The sequence below is a fragment of the Thalassophryne amazonica genome, chromosome 5 (genome assembly GCF_902500255.1).
Source record: "Thalassophryne amazonica chromosome 5, fThaAma1.1, whole genome shotgun sequence".
Lineage (NCBI taxonomy): Eukaryota > Metazoa > Chordata > Actinopteri > Batrachoidiformes > Batrachoididae > Thalassophryne > Thalassophryne amazonica.
In genome coordinates, this window is record NC_047107.1 from 78,346,119 (window position 1) to 78,366,178 (window position 20,060).

Genomic DNA, 20,060 nt, shown 5'->3' on the forward strand with positions numbered 1-20,060 from the left:
GGATGGGTTACCTGTTGAATTTTATAAAATATTTAAGAATAAGTTGACACAGCCTCTCCATAATATGTATAGAGAATCTCTTGATTTAGGTGTCCTTCCGGACACACTGAGATTAGCTACAATTACATTAATTCTGAAACCAAACAAACCATCCACAGAATGCTCGTCATATAGAGGAATTAGTCTCATGAGCTGTGATACGAAAATATTATGTAAGACTTTATCCAAAAGATTAGAAAAGTATTTGCCAAAATTAATAGTTGACGATCAACAAGGTTTCATTAAAAAGAGACAAGGATACCATAACATTAGGCGGGTTTTAAATATTTTATATGAAAAACAGGATACAAGAGACACTGCAATGCTAGCTGTGGATGCAAGTCAAGCATTTGACAGAATAGAATGGCGGTATCTTATGGAACTGCTTTCAAGGTACGTTCTAGGAGAAACATTTATACAATGGATTCAGTTGTTGTATACAAATCCCACTGCACAAATTTTAACCAATAATAATATATCTAAAATATTTAATCTAGAATGCTCAACCAGACAAGGGTGCCCTTTGTCCCCTTTGCTTTTCACATTAGCCTTGGAACCAGTGGCCATGGCAGTGAGAAGCCATGAGGGGATAGCGGGAATCAATATTGGAAAAATAAATCACTTGATTTCATTATTTGCTGATGATATTATATTCTTCTTGACGGACCTTAAAAAAACAATTCCTAACTTGGTAAATATAATAAAGGATTTTGGTGAGTTTTCAGGCTATAAAATTAACTACACAAAATCTGTACTTATGCTACTAAATGCAGAGGAAAGGAAAAACCCTCCTGTAAGCACCGAATTTACCATCGCTACAGATGGTTTCAAATATTTGGGTATTAAAATCACACTCGATCTAAACCAAATTGTCGATGCAAATTACAGCCCCCTAGTTAAGGAAGTGATGGAGTTGTTGAACCGTTGGTCAACTTTGCCAGTGTCAATGATTGGCCGAATACATATAATAAAAATGTCTATCCTGCCAAAATTTCTGTATTATTTTCAGACACTCCCCTTGCCATTACCATCATCATTTTTTAAAGATTTAAATGAATCAATTAATAAGTTTATATGGAATAATAGGAAAGTAAGACTTCGTTTAAAATTTATTTATTTGCCATATGAAAGAGCGGGTCTGCAACTTCCAAATATGGAATGGTATTATATGGCTGCTCAGTTAACGTCAGCTTCATATTATTTTTGCACTAATCCCCCTTGAGCAGCACTCAATTCCAGACTTGCCAATATACAGCTATTTTTACTCTGCAAATTTACGTATATTAAAAAAGTGAACAAAGAATCCTTTTTTTTTGAGAAACACTGTTATGGTGTGGCATGCTGCCCATAAACTTGTGAACGAATACGCGGGTTTATCACAGTTTACTCCGCTGTGGGGTAATGAACAGTTTACACCTGGCAAAAAAGATGGAGGATTCAAAATATGGAACACTAAGGGCATTCACACAGTCAAAGATTTATACAACGAAGGAACTTTGTATACATTTCAAGAATTGTGTGGTAAATACGAAATTCCTTTGAAACATTTTTTCAAATATTTACAAATAAAGAGTTTTATGTCATCTAAATCTAAAAATATTATAAATATTCCCAAATTATCCATAATTGAAGAAATAGCTATTAAAACAAGACAAAAAGGACTATTGTCCAAATACTATAATTTAATCATGTCTCATTGTAAACACTCCGCAATGGATAAATTAAATGCATGGAGAAATGACATAAAAGAAGAAATAAATGAAGCGGAATGGAATGAGGCATGCTTAAAAGCACAAAAGCAAACTATAAATACTCGATTAAAATGATTGCAGTATAAATGGTTAACAAGGTGTTGTGAAAGTGTAGGAACACGGACCCACAACAGGGGGCGCAAATGAACGGACAATGGGGGAAGTCAAATAACAACACTTTACTGTTGTGAATAAGCACAACAAACACAGCAGATTACAATAATAGTCAATGAAGTCAATTCACAAAAATGTGTCGCGTGGGCAGGCTCGAAGATAAGAGACGTCTGTCCAAAGCAGAACTGAACCACACGATTTCCTCCGCCACCGAACCCCGGGAATACTGGAGCCGCCAAGTCCCGAACACCCAGGTGGCCACTGCCTCCGCTTGTCGGATCTGGTACTGCTGGCGAGGAACAAAAACAGTTAGATGTGGGTGTGTCTGCACCCAGCAACACGTATGGTGGAAAACCACCTCCACCTCTCGTCTGAAAAAAGGAAACAAAATATCTGCTATCCAACACACAAAGCAACAGGTATTCCTGTCAGGAAGACAACAAAGTCGGCTGAGTACGTTACCTCCTCGGTAGAGCGATATCTCGGCAAAGAGGTGGAGATGTCGTCTTGCTGATATACCACTGAAGATCAGATGATTGGTGACAGCTGTCATAGGTGATAAGTGACAGCTGTCACCCCTGCTGCTCCTGTGAGGCGGAAGCGCCCTCTTGTGCCTGGAGCCCGCACTCCAGGCAGGGTGCCCTCTGGTGGTGGTGGGCCAGCTGTACCTCCTCTTCAGCGGCCCACACAACACAAGGGTCTACATAACCCCAGAAAGACACCACCATATGTCAAGAGATATTCCTGACACATGTATCAAATGTAGAAATTTTAAAGGAACACTTATTCATTGTATGTGGGAATGCCCTGAAATTCAGATGTTTTGGAAGAATGTTTTAAAATGTTTGTCAGAATTCTTTTGTGTAAAAATGCCACTGTGTACAAAACTCTGTATCCTAGGAATATACCCTGCAGAATTTTTACAATCCAAAAAACAAGCTAAATTACTGGACTGTGGACTATTACATGCCAGAAGAGTGATTGCCTTAAACTGGAAGAACATGGATGCCCCCTCTTTGAAACAATGGAAAAAAGAGCTTTCAGAATGTATCGGACTGGAAAGATTGACTTATATTGCCAAAGGTAAAAAGGAAGAATTTTTGGAGTTATGGAAGCCATATATGAACATCATAAATCTTGGAAAATGGCTTTTTTTCCATTATTTTTATTTATTTATTTATTATTATTATTATTATTTTCATTTTTTTTCTTTTCTTTTTATTCTTCCCTCTTAGTTTTAAAAGCGGTAATGTTACTATCTATATGGCATATGAAGGTTTTATGTGTCTGAGTGTGGGTGTGTGTGTTCAAGTGGGATTGTTATGTTGTTGTGTTATGTTCTGTCAAATAATTTGAAAATTTAATACAAATATTTTGAAAAACAAAAAGTCCAGACATCTCCAGTACACTCACGGACGATTCATTTGCGCGCGCACATGTGAACAATTAATAAAAAAAAAAAACTGTCTGGCTGCTGCAGTTAGTTCCTTGTTTTCCCCTCAAACTCTCTCATCATTGTCTTAAATAAAGGAAAAAAAAGGACATAAGCCCTGCTCATAGACTGATTGCCAAAGACAGAACATGTCCACATCAAGTATAACTCCAGACATCTCCACATTTACTCATGGACAGTTTGTTTGCGCGCACACGCGTGCACATCGCGCGGTCAAAGGAGGAAAGATAAACTATAACAGAACTCAGAGCGCAGACCTGCAGTTCAGCACAAGAACAAATATAAACTAGAAGAGGAATCAGAAAGATTCCTCTGTTCAGAGAACCTGCAGGCTGCGTTCTCACCTCCTCTCTGCCCCCCCGCTGCGCGCACCTCACGCAGACATTCCTGCGTCATCATGACGCCACAGGAAGCAACTCAAAGCAGCCGGTGTGAAAAGTCTTTAGAAGGTGAAAGTGCCTGGAGCGGCCGCTGGCAACTGTGCGCGCATTTCATGCATGAGAAGTGGACATGTCCCATCGCTAGCCATCCAACCATGAGGAGTTGACCTGGACGTGGACATGTCCTTCTGCTGGCGATTTGTCCATGAGCAGGAGTTAATGGACTTTATTAACATGCCACAATCTTGAGAAAACTGGAGGAGGTGAAAGAAAGCCGCGAGCTGCAGCGGCGATGTTGTGCGTGATCCATGCATGAGAAGAGAATGGAGAATGGTGGATGTGGAAACGTCTTCCCGCTGGAGATCTGTCCGTGAGGGCTGGTCATGGACATGTCCTTTGAATGTGAAAGTTTGGCTTGCTTTTTCTTCTATGGTTTTGAAGCTTCACTGCCAGCAAAGTCCAGCAGGATGAATAAAATCTATCCATCCAGAATGAAAAAAGGATTTTTTGCCCTGGCGTGTAGAATTGCGGAGGCTTGGTGTACAGTAGCGCAGTGTTGTGTAGATTTACAAACAGTTTTGGAGTGTTGTGTAGACTTACTTAAAAACTGCGTATTTTCTGCATCCAGTGCTTTACGCAGAAAAAATTAACCTGTTTAATTTCTTGCATCCTTCTCGCTTACCGCTCAGAATACTGCTGCATAGGGGAGAAAAAAACTCTGTATAGAGCTGTTTAACTCGCCGTAGACGGTACGCAAGAGCATTGCGAAAAACAGTCAACATTCAAACAGTCAGTCATTCATACATTTACACATTCTTTTATGTGTAATGAATATTCTACAATGTGCTACACCCATATCTGACTTTTAATTTTTATGCAGAATTGCGGCAATCTGGCATGGAAGAGAAGTAAATGAGGAAGGTGCAGGATATATGTTTCAGTTTTCTTGCTGTTATCAAATTCCTGAGGATTTTTTTTTTCTGACTACTGTGGCCAATGTGCTTGCTCAAAGAATGGATCAGTTTAAACCTTATTCACATGAAGCACCTTGGAGTGACTGATGTTGTGATTGTCATATTTGGAAAAATATTAATCTCAATCCATTTCCCAATCACCAATGTGCTGAAAAAGTACTTGCATCTTAAAGTAGTCCTTTGGCCTCCACAGTTGGTGTGACAGCACCCTCGCCCATGCGGCTCTGCGGCTCAGGCCCGCATCTTACAGCTGCATCGTTATGAGTCATATGGGGCTCGGGAGGCAGCTCGCAAAGGGGGCTTGAAGCGTGTGATCGAGTTATTATTTTTATTCCCCCCCAAATGCAATACTGCAGCATAAACCTCACAGCTGGAGAGGTTTCAGAACGGGTACAAAACTCTGCAAATAACTCGAATACAAAAAATTGAAACAAATCCCCTATTGGGGGCGCTGTTGGGACGCATTTTCATAATGGTAACTCTTATCTGGATGAAATTCATCTGTCGCACAATGGTGCAGAGAGGCTGTCTGATTAAAATAGCTTCAACTGGACACTAGGGGTGCCATTAATCTCAAAAGTTTATATCACAAAATTGGCTATCAGAGTTGTACCAGATTTGACATGGGTAATCTTGTGACAGGTCTTTCTTGAAATACATATGTACATCATGATTGTTGAAAGGGGGTGTGGCTTATTGGCTTTAATTAGGAAAAGTGGGCGTGGCTCACAACATTGAACCTATCAAGCTGAGATTTTTAGAGATAGGGCCTAAAGCCCCTTTCACATTGGCATATTCGTAGACCTGCTCATTGTGGCGTATCATCTATGCTGAGTTGAGCAGCTCTACGCCCACTTTTATCAGCGCTACGTCGAGTTTTTTCTCTCTATGCATCAGTATGTTGAGGGCTACGCACGTAGGACGTAGAGCGCTGGACACAGTTCGAAGCAGGGCTGCGCAGCACAGCATTACTGCATGCAAGTCTGTGCAACACTGCGCTTCTGTACACAACCAAAAACTGAGTGCTGCATCCAGAGGAATCAACTGAGAACATGATCACACAGCCCACAGCGCCTGTGTGCTCAGAACAGGGAATCGAACCTCAACTCAGAAATCCAGAAACACAACAGAAACAGCAAGTCGGTCACTCTTGCTCTCGCTCTCTCTCTCTCTCTCGCGCTCTCTCTCTCTCTTGCTCTCTCTCGCTCTCTCTCTGTCTGTCTGTGTGTCTGATCAGACCCGTGACTTTAAAATAAACGCGCACTCGCTGCATGTCGGTGCGCTCATCAAACGCCCTTATCAATCAGGTCTGATCAAACCTGTGACTTTAAAATAAACGCGCACTTGCTGCATGTCGGTGCCCTAATCAAACGCCCTAATCTTGGCAGTAATGCAACTGTAAAAACCTCATGATACAGTCCACTGTTTTACAAGTGCAGTGATGTGTTCTGCACAGCCAGCAGGAGTGAACTGGGTTTAAATAGCGGCAAGGTACACGCGACTGTGTGCACTCATTAAAACAGTGAACACATGCAGCTGCAAGTATGAAACAAACACGGAAAAAGGCTGAGTACGCATGCATTTAAATGGTATTTAAATGAAACAACACTGCAATGTGCAGCTCTACGAGTACGCCAATGTGAAAGGGACTTAAACAAATCTCATATACCAAGAATTACATTTATTCACCTGCAGGTGTCACTATAATAAAGAAAAATGCATTTTGGCTTTTAAACTTTGTCAGTCAACAAACAGTCAATCAAAATTCATGTTTCCATATTCTGTTAAGTGTAAGGATGGGTATCGATAAGATTTTATCGATATCGATACCATTATCGATCCGATTCCTTATCGATTCCTCTTGTGAATTTTTTTGTGTACTAAAAGTAGGCTTTACAGGTTTTCTCTGTCAAAGGGTCAAAGGGCTTTTTCTTACCATGCACCTGCTCTGTGGAACGGTCTTCCTACGACCGTGAGTCAGTCGGAGTCTGTGGACATTTTTAAGTCAAGACGTAAAGCCTATTTTTATTCTCTTATGAATAGTTTTTTTTTTTTTAATCTGTTTTATGATTTTACTTCTGTTTTTAATTATGTATTTGAATTTTTTTATTTTTTTATGTTGAACTGTTCTATGTGAGGCGCGTTTAGATGGCTTTTGTTGTGATTTGGCACTTTATAAGCCGATTAAATTGAATTGAAATTGAACAACATTTTATTGAGTCTTAAAGTAAATAAATATGAAATTTGTCACTGGATCCTGAAACTTTTGACATAATAAACAAAGCTTTTCCTTTCAGACATTATTGGCATCAATGTCTTTCCATACATCTGAGCTGAGCTCTTGCAGCTGACTGCGCTGCACGTCAGGATGTAATTTATGAAGAACAAAGCACGTCTCATTTTGGGAGGAAAAGAATGTTTTAGTCTGTTGTAGTTTCTTGTCTGTATTACGTTTGTAAGCGGTGTCATTTTATTCAAAGCGGCAGTTCATTTTGAAGTTATTAATTCCGACCAGACTTTCTCAGCAGAGAGCCGCGCAGTGTTTGGAGCTGTGTCAACGGAACGGAGGATAATTCTCGTTTCTTGACTGCAACAAGACAAGAGTCCCAGTTATTGACTTTAATCCACACAAAAGTGACTCATGATATTTTAATGGCTTTGAGAGGGGTTAAGAAGCGTACTTGCCGTTTCTGAAGAGCAGCAAATCAAAGAACCATGAGCTAGTGGATCAAAGCATTGTTTCATTGGTTCACGCTTCAAAGTGGTGTCGCACTGCAGAAATGGTTGATTACAGACCCGCTCCAGGGTCTGTAATCAACGTAGAGGAATGATAATTTTCCTGACAAACACCCTCAAAAACAACGGCCGCTCTGAAGGATCGATAAGGGAATCGTTAAGCAAAAAGGCTATTGATATCGGTGGATCGAATCATTTCTTAACGATATTCGAAAAGAACCGGTTCTCGATACCCATCCCTAGTTAAATGTACTGAATCTTCTACAATGGGCTTTGCCCATTTCTACCTTTGCATTTTTATGCAAAATTGCATCAAGTGTAAAACCTACTTTTTCAATCTCTGCTTTGGACATTAGTGTCATCTGCACCACAACCTGCATATACATTCAATGGACACTTGCGTGTTTTTGTTATTAAGATGATTAAGTCCAGTTAACATGAACCGTGGTCTAATGACACAAAATGAACTAAAAGCTGGCATGACGGCACCATCATCCATATGGGTCTGTGGCTCAGACCCATGTCTTCCAGCTGCATTGTTACCAGTCACATGGTCTTCGCGCAGGCTCAGGAGGCAGTCCATGTACAAGGCTTGGGCCCCATGTATACCTACTGACAGGTCTAGTTTTCTAAATGTATTTGCAGCTGCTGTTGCATAAGAGGTTAAATGTTGCTAACATGAGAATCAGTAAACATTCGCCATATTTATGAGCAAATCTGCCAGACATGCCTGCAGATAACGGCAGATTAATATAATCATATACAGTTTGCTAGAAAATGAATGAATTTTATTCATTGCTTTAAAAAAAGGTGTTGCCCATGTTGCAGTCTTCTATCTTTCTTGATTGTTAACCAGACAAAACCTCATTGAAATTAAAAATCTAAATATACAAATATACACAGTGTACGTAAAAAAAAAAAAAAAAAAAATTCAAACACATACCTTAAACAAATTTCTGACCATCCTTTTTCCTTAGTTTGTGTGAACATGTGGCACAAAAATGGTATACAACTTTAATATGTGTAGTTTCCAGTATGACTACTTAGTGTCAGGTCACACAAGTAAGAAGGCAAGGTGAAACTAAGAACAAGGTGTAATTTATATGGAAGGCTAGCATGTAATCTCACCAAATTTTCCTTCTCTTCAGCACACAGACCTCGCTCCCCACGACAGAGTAGCACGGGTGGAGCATCATCTGGCTCTTCCTCCCTCCCATCGGCACAAATGGGAACAGCTCCTGTGGACCCTGGGACACCATCTTCAGTTTCTCCCTCCGCTGCTAGCCCTGTTCCTAATATGGTCCCCTCTCCATCAGGAGAAGGTAAGGTCATATGTAATAGAGAAGGTGTTTATGGAGTCTGTGGAGATATTATGGAATATCAAATGTGATACAAACCAGAAGGCTTGGCTGCTTATTTTCTGTTTATGCTTCTGTCCTCACCTATGATCATGAGCTTTTAGTAATGACTGAAAGAACAAGATTGTGGCTACAAGTGGCAAAATGAAGTCCTTCAATAGGTATCTGGATTTACACTCAAGGGTAGGGTCAGAAGCTTGAATATCAGGAACTTCTTGGAGTAAAGCTGCCATTGCAACGAAAGGAGCCAGCTGAGCTGGTTCAGTCATCTGCTGAGGTTGCTCGGTGCTCATCTTCCTAGGAAGGCCTTTCAGGCACCTCCAACTGGGAGGAGGCCCTGGTAAAGACACAGGACACTCTCAAGGGATTGTATCTCTCAGGTGGCTTTGGAACACCTTGGGATCCACCAGGAAGTGTTTGAGCTTGGCTGAGGATTGGGACATGTGGGATAAGCTGCTCAGTCTGCTGTCACTACAGCCTGGATGAGAAGCAGACAATGAATTAATGAATGAAATTTTATAGAAAATGTTTGGTTTAACGCCACTAGGATTTGCTCTTTTATTATCCATTTTATGATTATTCAAGGGTTTTTATAATGTATGAAGGCTAAGGTTATTTCTCTTTTCTTTACAGTGAAAGATTATCATGTCCAAGACACAAGACAGACATCCCCGATAACCAACAAGGAGAATGTCAAACCTGTGGACAGCACCCCAAATATAATTAGACAACCTTGTAAAGGTATAACAGTGTTTCTCACAGAATGGAAGTACATTTGTGGTGGTAGTCAACTTGGGGGGGGGGGGGACTATAGTGTGATAATAGCATTGCTTTTTCAAAAGCATTTCATAGATTTGTGCATAGATTAAGGATTTTTAAGGGCCATCTTTGCTTATTTAAAGACCCCTTATATATAATAAGGGCTTTGCCTACTTTAACCAGGCAAGTGTATTTTCAATGTTTCATGTTGGTACCCTCAACAACCCAGCTAAAATCATCTTATATTGCTACCTCTTTAGCTACCTTACATGCTTTTGTAAGGATGTCTTTGAAGATTTGGGTCTCCGTGCATGTTGTTTGTGCATACGCATCAAACAGCACTTCAGAGTACCCAGCCTTCTCGGTGGTAGAGAAATCCACTGGTCCTAGGTCGCGGACCAGTAATTTTTGGCCCATGTTTAGTAGATATTTTCCCCTGCTAGACCGATGTCTCGTTAAAAATTTTGTCGGTCTTGTGATTAAAAGTTTTCCCAAGTCCGATGATTTTTTTTTTTTTTTCCCAAACTTGCACCTTAAATAGCTGAACCATTCAGAGGTTATAACAGAGTTTTAGATAGCGAGCTGTCCAGTCTTGATTGGGACGGTCAATTTTCAAAAAAGACGGCAGAAAAAGCCGTGGACTGCTCGCTGAAAGGTGTCTAAAATGCAGAGTTTTTCAAATGAGCTCTCTGTGTGTCTGTGCGTCCGGTGGGGGGGAGCTGAAGGGAGCACTGTCTCAATGCGCAGGTTCTCACATTAGGCAGGTGAAAACTCTGAATTTTAATAATCTTTCATTTTTTTTAAGTATATATTTTATATTGTAAGTTAATGTAGTTTTATGTTCAAGCACAAAACGGGACTGATGAGGAGAGGAAAACGGGATGAATTCCATCATCACACAAAAATGTACTCCAGTCAGAATAAAATATAAGCTGCTAATTTATGTTATTTTTCAAAGTTATTTGGCTGCAGCTATATGTTTTATTTATTTCAAAATAAGTTACCTCTTATTTTATTCTTATTTTCAAAAAACATGGGGTGTCATATCAGCCTGCTTTGTTCTGTTCAGTTTATATCAAAGTTTTCCTGCACATGCCCAGGTATTTTTAATTTCCTTCTTTATAAGAGTTTGGTGTTTGCATGGGTGGTGGCCAAGTGGTTAGTGCACTTGGTTTCGGTGCAGCAGGTTCCCGGTTCAAATTCCACCCTTGCCACATTTCTCCATGGAATGTGGAGTTGCATCAGGAAGGGCATCCAGCGTAAAACTTGTGCCAATTTAACATGCAGATTGACCTCAGATTTGCTGTGGCGACCCTGAGTGCAATCAAGGGAGCAGCCAAAAGGACTGACTTACTTATTATAAGAGTTTGGTGTTTACATTCATTCTACAAAGTTTTAAAGAACAATAAAATGTTGACACTTCTTTATAGCAGTTCTGTAATTTCAGAAATGCAACAGAAAACAACCACAAATCAGAAAAAGTTGGGACTATATGTAAAATGAAGATAAAAATAAAATGTTGCACTATTCCCAGTTTCTCCACTCACACCCACAGAAGCCAAAGGTTCTTCCAGAGTTGTCTTTGGTGGCTCCCTTCACTTGTCTCCTTCCAGCATGGACATTTAGTTTTTGAGAACTGCCTACCTAATACAGATTTACAGTACATTTAGTTTTTGAGAACTGCCTACCTAATACAGATTTACCGTAAAGTACCATACTGTTTGTGCTTCTGAGTAATTTATGTAAACGAAGTCTAAGAAATAGTCAGTGACTTAGAAATGTTCTTGTTTTCATCCCCTGACATTTCTCAGGAAAACTGGCCGAAAAAAATAATTAGTTAATTCTTACATTTAGAATAAACTGCTCTGTCCCAACCTTTTTTTTTTCTTGGAAAATGCTGCAGGCCTTAAATGTAGGAATGGATATATATTGTAACTAATAAAATAAAGCTGACCACACACAACATGAAATGTTTAGGTTTCACACAGTCTGCAGTTAATAGAAGTCAAAGTACGAGGTCTATTAGAAAAGTATCCGACCTTATTATTTTTTTCAAAAACCATATGGATTTGAATCACGTGTGATTACATCAGACATGCTTGAACCCTCGTGGGCATGCGAGAGTTTTTTCACGCCTGTCGGTTACGTCATTCGCCTGTGGGCAGTCTTTGAGTGAGGAGTGGCCCACCCTCTCGTCGATTTTTTTTCATTGTTTAGGAATGGCTCAGAGACTGCTGCTTTGTTTGATCAAAATTTTTTCAAAACTGTAAGGCACAACTGAGTGGACACCATTCGATAAATTCAGCTGGTTTTCGGTAAAAATTTTAACGGCTGATGAGAGATTTTCGTCTGGTAGTGTCGCCGTAAGGACGGCCCACGGCGCCTGACGGCGATCTGCGCTTCGAGGCAGCAGCGTCTCGCCGTTTTAAGTTGAAAACTTCCACATTTCAGGCTCTGTTGACCCAGTAAGTCGTCAGAGAACAGAGAACTTTCAGAAGAAGTCAGCATGAGGAGTTTATTCGGACATTCCATTGTTAATGGACATTTTGTAATGAAAGAACGTGCGGGCAGAGTCGCATGTCGGGCCGGACCCGACCGCGGGGGGTCGCGACAGGAAAAACACCTCCGTTGGAAACCTTAACGGGCAAGTTGGAACATGCCCAAGCTGTTAAACAATTTCTCAGTTACTCACTTGTTGAAAGCCATCAAAAGCCGCCTGAATTTTACAAATGGTTTTCAACACGGAGGTGTTTTTCCTGTCGCGGCGCATACAGATTTGCCGAGTCGTCACGGAAATGACTCGGCGAATTTGCACGCACGTCTTTCATTAAAAAATGTATTTAAACAGTGGAATGTCCGCATAAAGTCCTCATGCCTTCCTGTTCTGAATCTTCTCTGTTCTCTCACGACATCCTGGGTGAATTAAGCCTTAAATTAGGATGTTTTCAGGTCGAAACAGGCCTACGACGGCGCCTGGAAGTGCTGCATGACGTCCCGCTCCGTGGGAAGTCCTTACACCGACAGAAACACCCCATAATCTCTCATCAGCCGTTAAACTTTTCACCGAAAACCAGCTTAATTTCTCGAATAGTGTCCACGCGGATATTCCTCACAGGTCCAGAAAAATTTGGATAAAGCAACGCGCGCCGTCTCGAGCAGCGTGTGAAACAAAGGAATTCAGCCGAGAGGGCTGAACCACATCTCACTCAAGGCCTGCCCACAGGGAAATGACGTCACCAACACGCGTGAAAAAACTCACGCATGCGCACGAGGGTTCAAGCATGATTGGTGTAATCGCACGTCATTCAAATCCATATAGTTAAAAAAAAATAAAAGGGTCGGTTTATTATCTAATAGACCTCGTATATGTCAGGATCATTATGGGGTATCCCCCCACCACATATATCATCCAGACTTTTCTGATTTGGAGTTATTAAAAAAACAAAACAAACTTTACATACATTCAACACAAAATGAAAATACTCTATCATGCTATAGATTTACAAATACAATATTGATTGAATACATGCCCATGATGTGACGATTAATGCTACACTGAGGCTCGCCGTCGGAGTCTCTGACTTTCCACATATCTGGGGCCGCTACCTCAGACCAAAGACAAAATTAATGCTACTGGTCCTGACCAGTAGGCTAAAAATATATATTTCTGTAACCCTGTGGCAAGTTGCAGAGAATAGATTCACTGTGAGATGCTGAAGTCTATGGATGTTGTTGGACTGTCATAGCTGACACACTGTACAATGTTGCATGGATGTGTTGGACAGTACCTCTGGGGTAGTGGTCCCCATATTTTCAAACCTTGGATGCCGAAGGAGCAATGCAGGCTCTGTCCCAGTTGTGGACTGCTCGACCAGGTCACATGGATATTACAGTATATATGTCAGAGTGGGAATATGACCAGCCTGTCTACATGTGTTTTGTGGACTTGCAAAAGGCATGTTACTGGGGCCCTCGAGGTGTTCTGTGGTGGGTGCTGCAAGACGGGAATATGGGATGCCGGAACCATTGTAATGCATCATTCACTCGCTATATGACCAAAGTAGAAGCTATGTCTGGATTCTTGGCATCACCTCTGACCTGTTCCTTGTGGGTGTTAGACTCCACCAGAGCTGCCTCTTGTCACCAATCCTGTTCATGATTTTCACAAACAGGATGTCAGGGCGCAGTCAGGGATTGGAGGGTGTCCAGCTTGGTGACCTCAGAATTAAGATTCTGCTTTTTGCAGATGATGTGATGAGTGTAAAGTGACTACCAAATCTTGCACCTTGGGCCTCTGTTGGAGAAGGAGAGTTATTACCCTAAGTTGAGGACTTCATGTATCTCTTGGTCTTGTTCACTAGTAGGTAAGATGGAGCGTGAGATCGCTAGACTGATTGGGGCTGTGTCTAAGGTCCTACTATACCAGACTGTCGTGTTGAAGAAAGAGCTGAGCCAAAAGGCAAGACTCTCAATTTAAAGGTTGATTTATGTTCCTGTCCTCACTTAGGGTCATGAACTCTGGGTAATGACTGAAAGAACAAGGTTGCAGATATGAGTGGCAGAATTAGGTGATCGACGCTAGAAATGATAGAGATGATTCTTGGCAGATAAGCTATTTGGATATGTACTTGCTCTTTTAAAAACAGAATATAAGCACCTGAGATTTCAATATCCTTATGAATGTTGGAAAATCAGTTTTTAAAACCATAGATTACACAGTTTATTGGGTGGACCAGCAAGCGTGTCTTTGTGTAAATTCCCCCCAGATTGAGAAATAAAAACTGGTCACCATTGTGACCATTGATTGCTGTGAGCTGCTTCTTGTTCTTTATTCTGTCATTGCGTTAGTGTCACTCCACAAACAGGTGGTTATTTGTTTCATCCACACCATGCACCTCAGTACCCACGGAAGTGCTGCAACCTTTTTCCACAGGGATTTTAAATGTGCACGCAGAGAGAGAAGCGGCATATCAAGGCTCTGCAAGCAGGTTTGCAATTGTGTTTGTGGTGGGGGAGGTCTGAAATGGAGGGTCGGTTTGTGGCAGTAAATGTTTGGGAAACACTAGCAAATGTTAGTGGAAAACACCAAAACATTGTCTGTGGTTTGAAGGAGGAGGATTTTATTGAATCGTAAATCCTCAACCTGGCCATACCTACACACACATGCACAGACCCTGTTAATAAAGTAAGTCCCTTCAGCTGCTCTCTTGTTTGCACACGGAATCACCACAGCAGAAACCCTACACTTTTTGTTACCCATGTTGTGTGCATATGTGTTGCTGTTCTTTTCTGCGCCCGGTGCATTTGTCACAGTTCGTCATTTTTGTAATAATGACCTCCTTCACAGTACAGCAGTGGATGTTGAGATGGTACTTTGCATTGTAGCTTTGCTGCTTGTCAGACAGGTAGATCTGCCTGACACAGAGAAGGGAAAACTGAAGGTGGACCCGAGCCTGTGCTTCTCAGTTTTCTGCTGTGTGGTACCTTTGAGGGACTTACTCAGGAATTATAGGAGGAAGATGACCTGGGTTATTTGAATTTTTCATGGTCCACATATAGGGTATCAGGATATAGTGTTCTGCATGAGCATTCCACCTGCTATGAGTCTGGTATGTTTTCTGAGGTTCCCTGCTACTGGATTGAATAGTGGTGAACGTGAGTGCAGATAGTAAATAATGCAGACAATTGAGTTCAGTCTTGTAAATTGTCTCTGAATATCACCAGTTACTTCATTCTGTTGTCACAACACATTTATACGCACCCATTCAGCTGTAGCGCAGATGTGACAAAAAGTGTACGCACACACACACACTGCAGTTGTGCTGCATTTGTTTGACTGCATCACAGTTTGGAGCAAGTTTGAAAATTTGCGTATGCTTTGTGTTCACCCAAAAATGGCTGCGGAACATAATGTGTGCCACATTCAGTGGTGGGCACACTTCCGATAATCCGATAACAGATAATTATCGAAGATAACGTTTTCATTGTCGGATTATCTTTTTAGATAACTTTAAAAACCGTCATCGGACTAATTATCTTCCGATGAATTGCCGACCGATAACTTTTAGACCGACAACGTAATAAATAGTGTTGTGACGTTCGCGAACGAGCTGATTCTTTTGAATGGCTCCTTAATATGAATGAAGGGAGCCGAGTCGCGGCTGCGCGGGAGCCGTTCTTTTTGTCGTTCTTTTCACACCGACACGCGCACACGGTGAGGAAAAAAAGTCACCCAGTCTCAGAGTCAGGCCAGGCCAGTCTTGTGCCACCCACATACGGACGGAGGTGCTGAGGTAAATTTCTGAATTAATCGAGAACAGCATACATTTTGCCTTCAGTGTATTTTCACCATGGTATACATTGAGTTGTCTTTAGGGATGGGTATCGAGAACCGGTTCCTTTCGGGTATCGTTAAGAAATGATTCGATCCACCGACATCAATAAGCTTTGTGCTTAACGATTCTGTTATCGGTCCTTCAGAGTGGCAGTTGTTTTGGGGGGTGTTTGTCAGGAAAATGATAATTTCTCTACATTGATTACAGACCCTGCAGCGGGTCCGTGATCAACTTTTCTGCAGCGCCGCTTTGCTCTGAACCTTGAACCAATCGAAGCAGTGGTTCGCAGATTGAAGCAATGCTTCGATCTGTTGCTTCGTTTATACTTTCTTTCTTTCGCTTAACTTTCCCCCGCTAAAACCCTAAAGAGCATGCGTCTGTGAGTATTATTTACCTTTTCTATGTTAAACCGACCTGTTATGGTCTTCTGAAACAGTTGATAGATGTATTTTAGAACTTAAAAACGGGAGCGATGCTAACGCGTTAGCATGTCTACGGCATTTTCAATGTTAAAAGTTAGCATTACGCAGTTCCAGCTGTCATTACGTTTGGGTGCATTTGTTTTCATATTATTTTGTTTATATATTAATAATCTAATGATTATTATATACAATTTTAGAGAGAGAGACAAAAAGAACCTGAATAGAAACACAACAGAAAATATATAATAGCAACTAACAATGAACATAAATAAATAAATACATACATACAGAAATAAATGTTTCCTGTGAACACCGAGTGACTCTTACACCTCCATTTCATCCCTGTTTTATTTAAGTTTATTGACAGTTTGTTTCGGTCAAACCATATTTCTGAATTTGTTAATTTCTTCAGGATTTCCTCCAGAACTATCTGCCAAACTAGAAAACTGCTGCATCCTAGTAAGAGCAGAATACTACTGGAATGAATTTGAATAAGGAAAGTTGTTGTTGTTGTTTTTTGTTTTTTTTTCCTCACTAAATGGATGCTGCACTCACTGCAGTTTATCATCTGGAATAGTCCCAGATTGCATTTCAGAGCTTCTAGAAATCAAACATTTTCGTGCAGGTGGTGTTGGGGGGTAATTTTGGGTTTCAGCTTTTTTGTTTTTCACCACTTTCATCCCTGAATATGTCAATCGTGAGTCACGTTTGTGTGGATTAAAGTTACTAACTGGGACTCCTGTCTTGTTGTAAGAAAGAAACGAGAATCGTCCTCCGTTCTGTTCACACAGCTCCAAACGCTGCGCGGCTCTCTGCTGAGTCAAGTTAGAGCGATAGAATCCAGTCTGAATTAATAACTTCAAAGTGAAACACCGTTTTGTTTATTTTTATTTATGTCCAGAGATCAAGGGTACAGTGACCAATTTCATATTTATTTACTTTAAGACTCAATGATATACATAGAAAACCTGTAAAGCCGACTTTTAGTACAAAATTCACAAGAAGTATCGATAAGGGAATCGATAAGGAATCAGATCGATAAGCAGAATCGATAATGGCATCGATATCGATAAAATCTTATCAATACACATCCCTAGTTGTCTTAGGTGGTTAATAGGTATTAATAAAAGGTAGGGAGACACAGAATAGGGGAGCAAATTTGAAAAGTGACATTGAGATGGCTCATTTCTCTCTCTCTCTCTCTCTATCTCTCAATATTTTTAGGCTTAATTATCAATTTATGTCACAAATGGCGCTAGGAATTTATAACCAGAATGCATTATGATGGCAAAGTGCGCATGCACGCTGCAGCATGCACCACCACGAATGCGCACATGGTGGAAATTGATAATTAAGCCTAAAATACTTAGAGAAAGAGTCATAAATCCCATCTCTAGTAATAAACCAAGCTGAACAGTGAAAAACATTTTTAAAACTTAAAAGCAGTTGAGACCTACCTGTTAAAAGTTTCCTAATAGGTATATTGTTCTACCCTCTGCAAACAGAAGAAAGCTGTTTTCAGAAAAAACTATCCTCTATAGCCAAAGGAGAACTGTACTCCACTACACGATGCAGGACGCGCGATTAACCTGAAACCCGGTCCAAAAAATTCTCGCACGAATGAAAAATCATCTGAAAAATGGCCAAAACACGCACAGTGTAACGCGAACATTTATTTGTCAAGATAAGGCTTTTCAGAACTGACCAATTGTTAACCTTATCCTTTGTTTTATTTATGTTTTTATTATTTATTATTGCATTTTAACCTGTGAAGTGCTTTGTGACTTATGTCTGTGAAATTGACTATATAAATAAATTTACTTACTTACTTACTAATATTGAGTGCATGTTTTACAACATCATAAAACGTGCGCACATCATCAAACATTCTCTCCACATGCAAAACATTTTGCGATGACACTTCCAGGGCTCCGTAAAAATGCCTGTTTTTACAAATAAAAATGGAATATTTTACAAAAGCACATTTATCTTTAAACCAACACATGACACACGTCACATTAATGTGTTGGTTTACATAATGAATGACTGAACCAATCAGTGTTTAGCAGAGTCACTTTTACCCAGAATGCTTTGCAGTCTGTGTTTGTTACAGAACCTCAGAATTAGTGCATTATTCAACATTAAAAGATATATGTTATATTTTAACTTTGTACAAATGACAGAATTGACATTAATGGAGTTATTCTATCAGTATTTTTACAAAACCATAAGTTAGTATGACTTTATTTTTCAAGACCTCCACCTGACCGGAGCATTATGATTAGTATAGAGCTCATTTTGTGGGTGCTCTCAGGATTCTTCTGTGCACCTTCCTACAGGGGGCAGCATGGTCAAACATGGAAATACTTTTGTCGCTTTTGATGCTTTCAAAAGCGATTGTGTTAAAAGTCAATTTCAGCTTCTTAGTAATTGCAAATGTACCAGAGCCAATACTGGAATTTATCTGTTATCAATTATCTGTAACTTCGATACGTTTTTGGGTGGTTTATCGGTTTATCTTTATCAAAGATAACTTTTCAGTTATCTGATTATCTGTTATCGAAGTTAATTTTTTGGTTATCTGTGCCCACCACTGGCCACATTACATTACATGTTATATGTGTATTGCATGTCTGAAATATTATAACAGAGACAAGAGTGTAGACACAATGTGAAGTTGTAACTGTTGGAGCAATATAATTATTGAGCTCATTTTATAATGGCTGGAGCCCTAAATTTGGTCTGTTTCCTCTCCTTGCAGGACCTTCTTCCATGGCACCAGACCACAGAAAACAAATAGACAATTTAAAGAAATTTAGTGTAGATTTTAGGGTAAGTATATTAATACACTCACATCACCATATATTTCCATTTGTTAAAATTTTGAGAATGTACCATATTGTCGGGAGTATAAGTCACACCTGTCCAAAAATGACTTTTTAATAGAAAAGGAAACTATAAGTCACACTGGAGTACATGTCACATTTACCATTTCATACAACAAGAAGCAAAATTAATTTAATTGCCTCATTATTTAGTTATAAAGCATACATGTTGTTAAGGAGCACACCTAATGGGCTAATTAATGTCACTATACTTGGCACAAAATGCGAGTTAACTGCTTCTTTAAGCCACTGAACAGACGTTTATGAGGTGAACGTGAAACCGTGCATAACTCAAACACTGCTTTAGCGATCAGAAGCTACAAGCGGATTGTTACTGTAACAAGTGCAAAATGCAAGTTAACTGCTTCTTTAAGCTACTGAACAACGTGCAGTGCAATTAAATGTTTGAAAACTGTCCATCCATCCATCCATTTTCTTCCGCTTCATCCAAGGTCGGGTCACGAGGGCAGCAGCTCAAGCAAAGCCGCCCAGACCTCCCGATCCACACACACCTCCCCCAGCTCCTCCGGGGGAACCCCGAGGCGTTCCCAAGCCAGCTGAAAACTGTCTTATTCATTCATTTCTAACCTAAACATTGCTTTAATGGTCAGAAGCTATACGCTAATTATTGTTATTGTTACAAGTGCAAAATGCAAGTAAACTGCTTCTTTAAGCTACTGAACAGATGAGCAGGGTAAACAGGGTAAACATGCAAAGCAACTATACATTTGAAAACTCTTTTGTAGTATATTTGTAAAAGATAGTGAACTCACCGTTGTTTCTCCTTGCTGTTCAGTCTTGTTGGCCTAAAAGAGCTGTACTTGTAGTTTCCAGTAAGTCCAAATAAGGTTTCT

At 40.2% G+C, this 20,060-nt stretch overlaps 1 protein-coding gene across 13 annotated transcripts in view; it reads left to right on the forward strand.

Moving 5' to 3' along the window:
* Positions 1-20,060, forward strand: part of atxn2 (ataxin 2) — a 94,891-nt gene that overhangs the window by 63,195 nt on the left and 11,636 nt on the right. For all 13 annotated transcript variants that reach the window (XM_034170606.1, XM_034170612.1, XM_034170607.1 and 10 more), the window contains 3 exons: positions 8,596-8,769; positions 9,439-9,546; positions 19,083-19,153. In XM_034170606.1, coding sequence (XP_034026497.1) covers positions 8,596-8,769; positions 9,439-9,546; positions 19,083-19,153 — 353 coding nt within the window. The remainder of the gene's footprint in view (positions 1-8,595; positions 8,770-9,438; positions 9,547-19,082; positions 19,154-20,060) is intronic.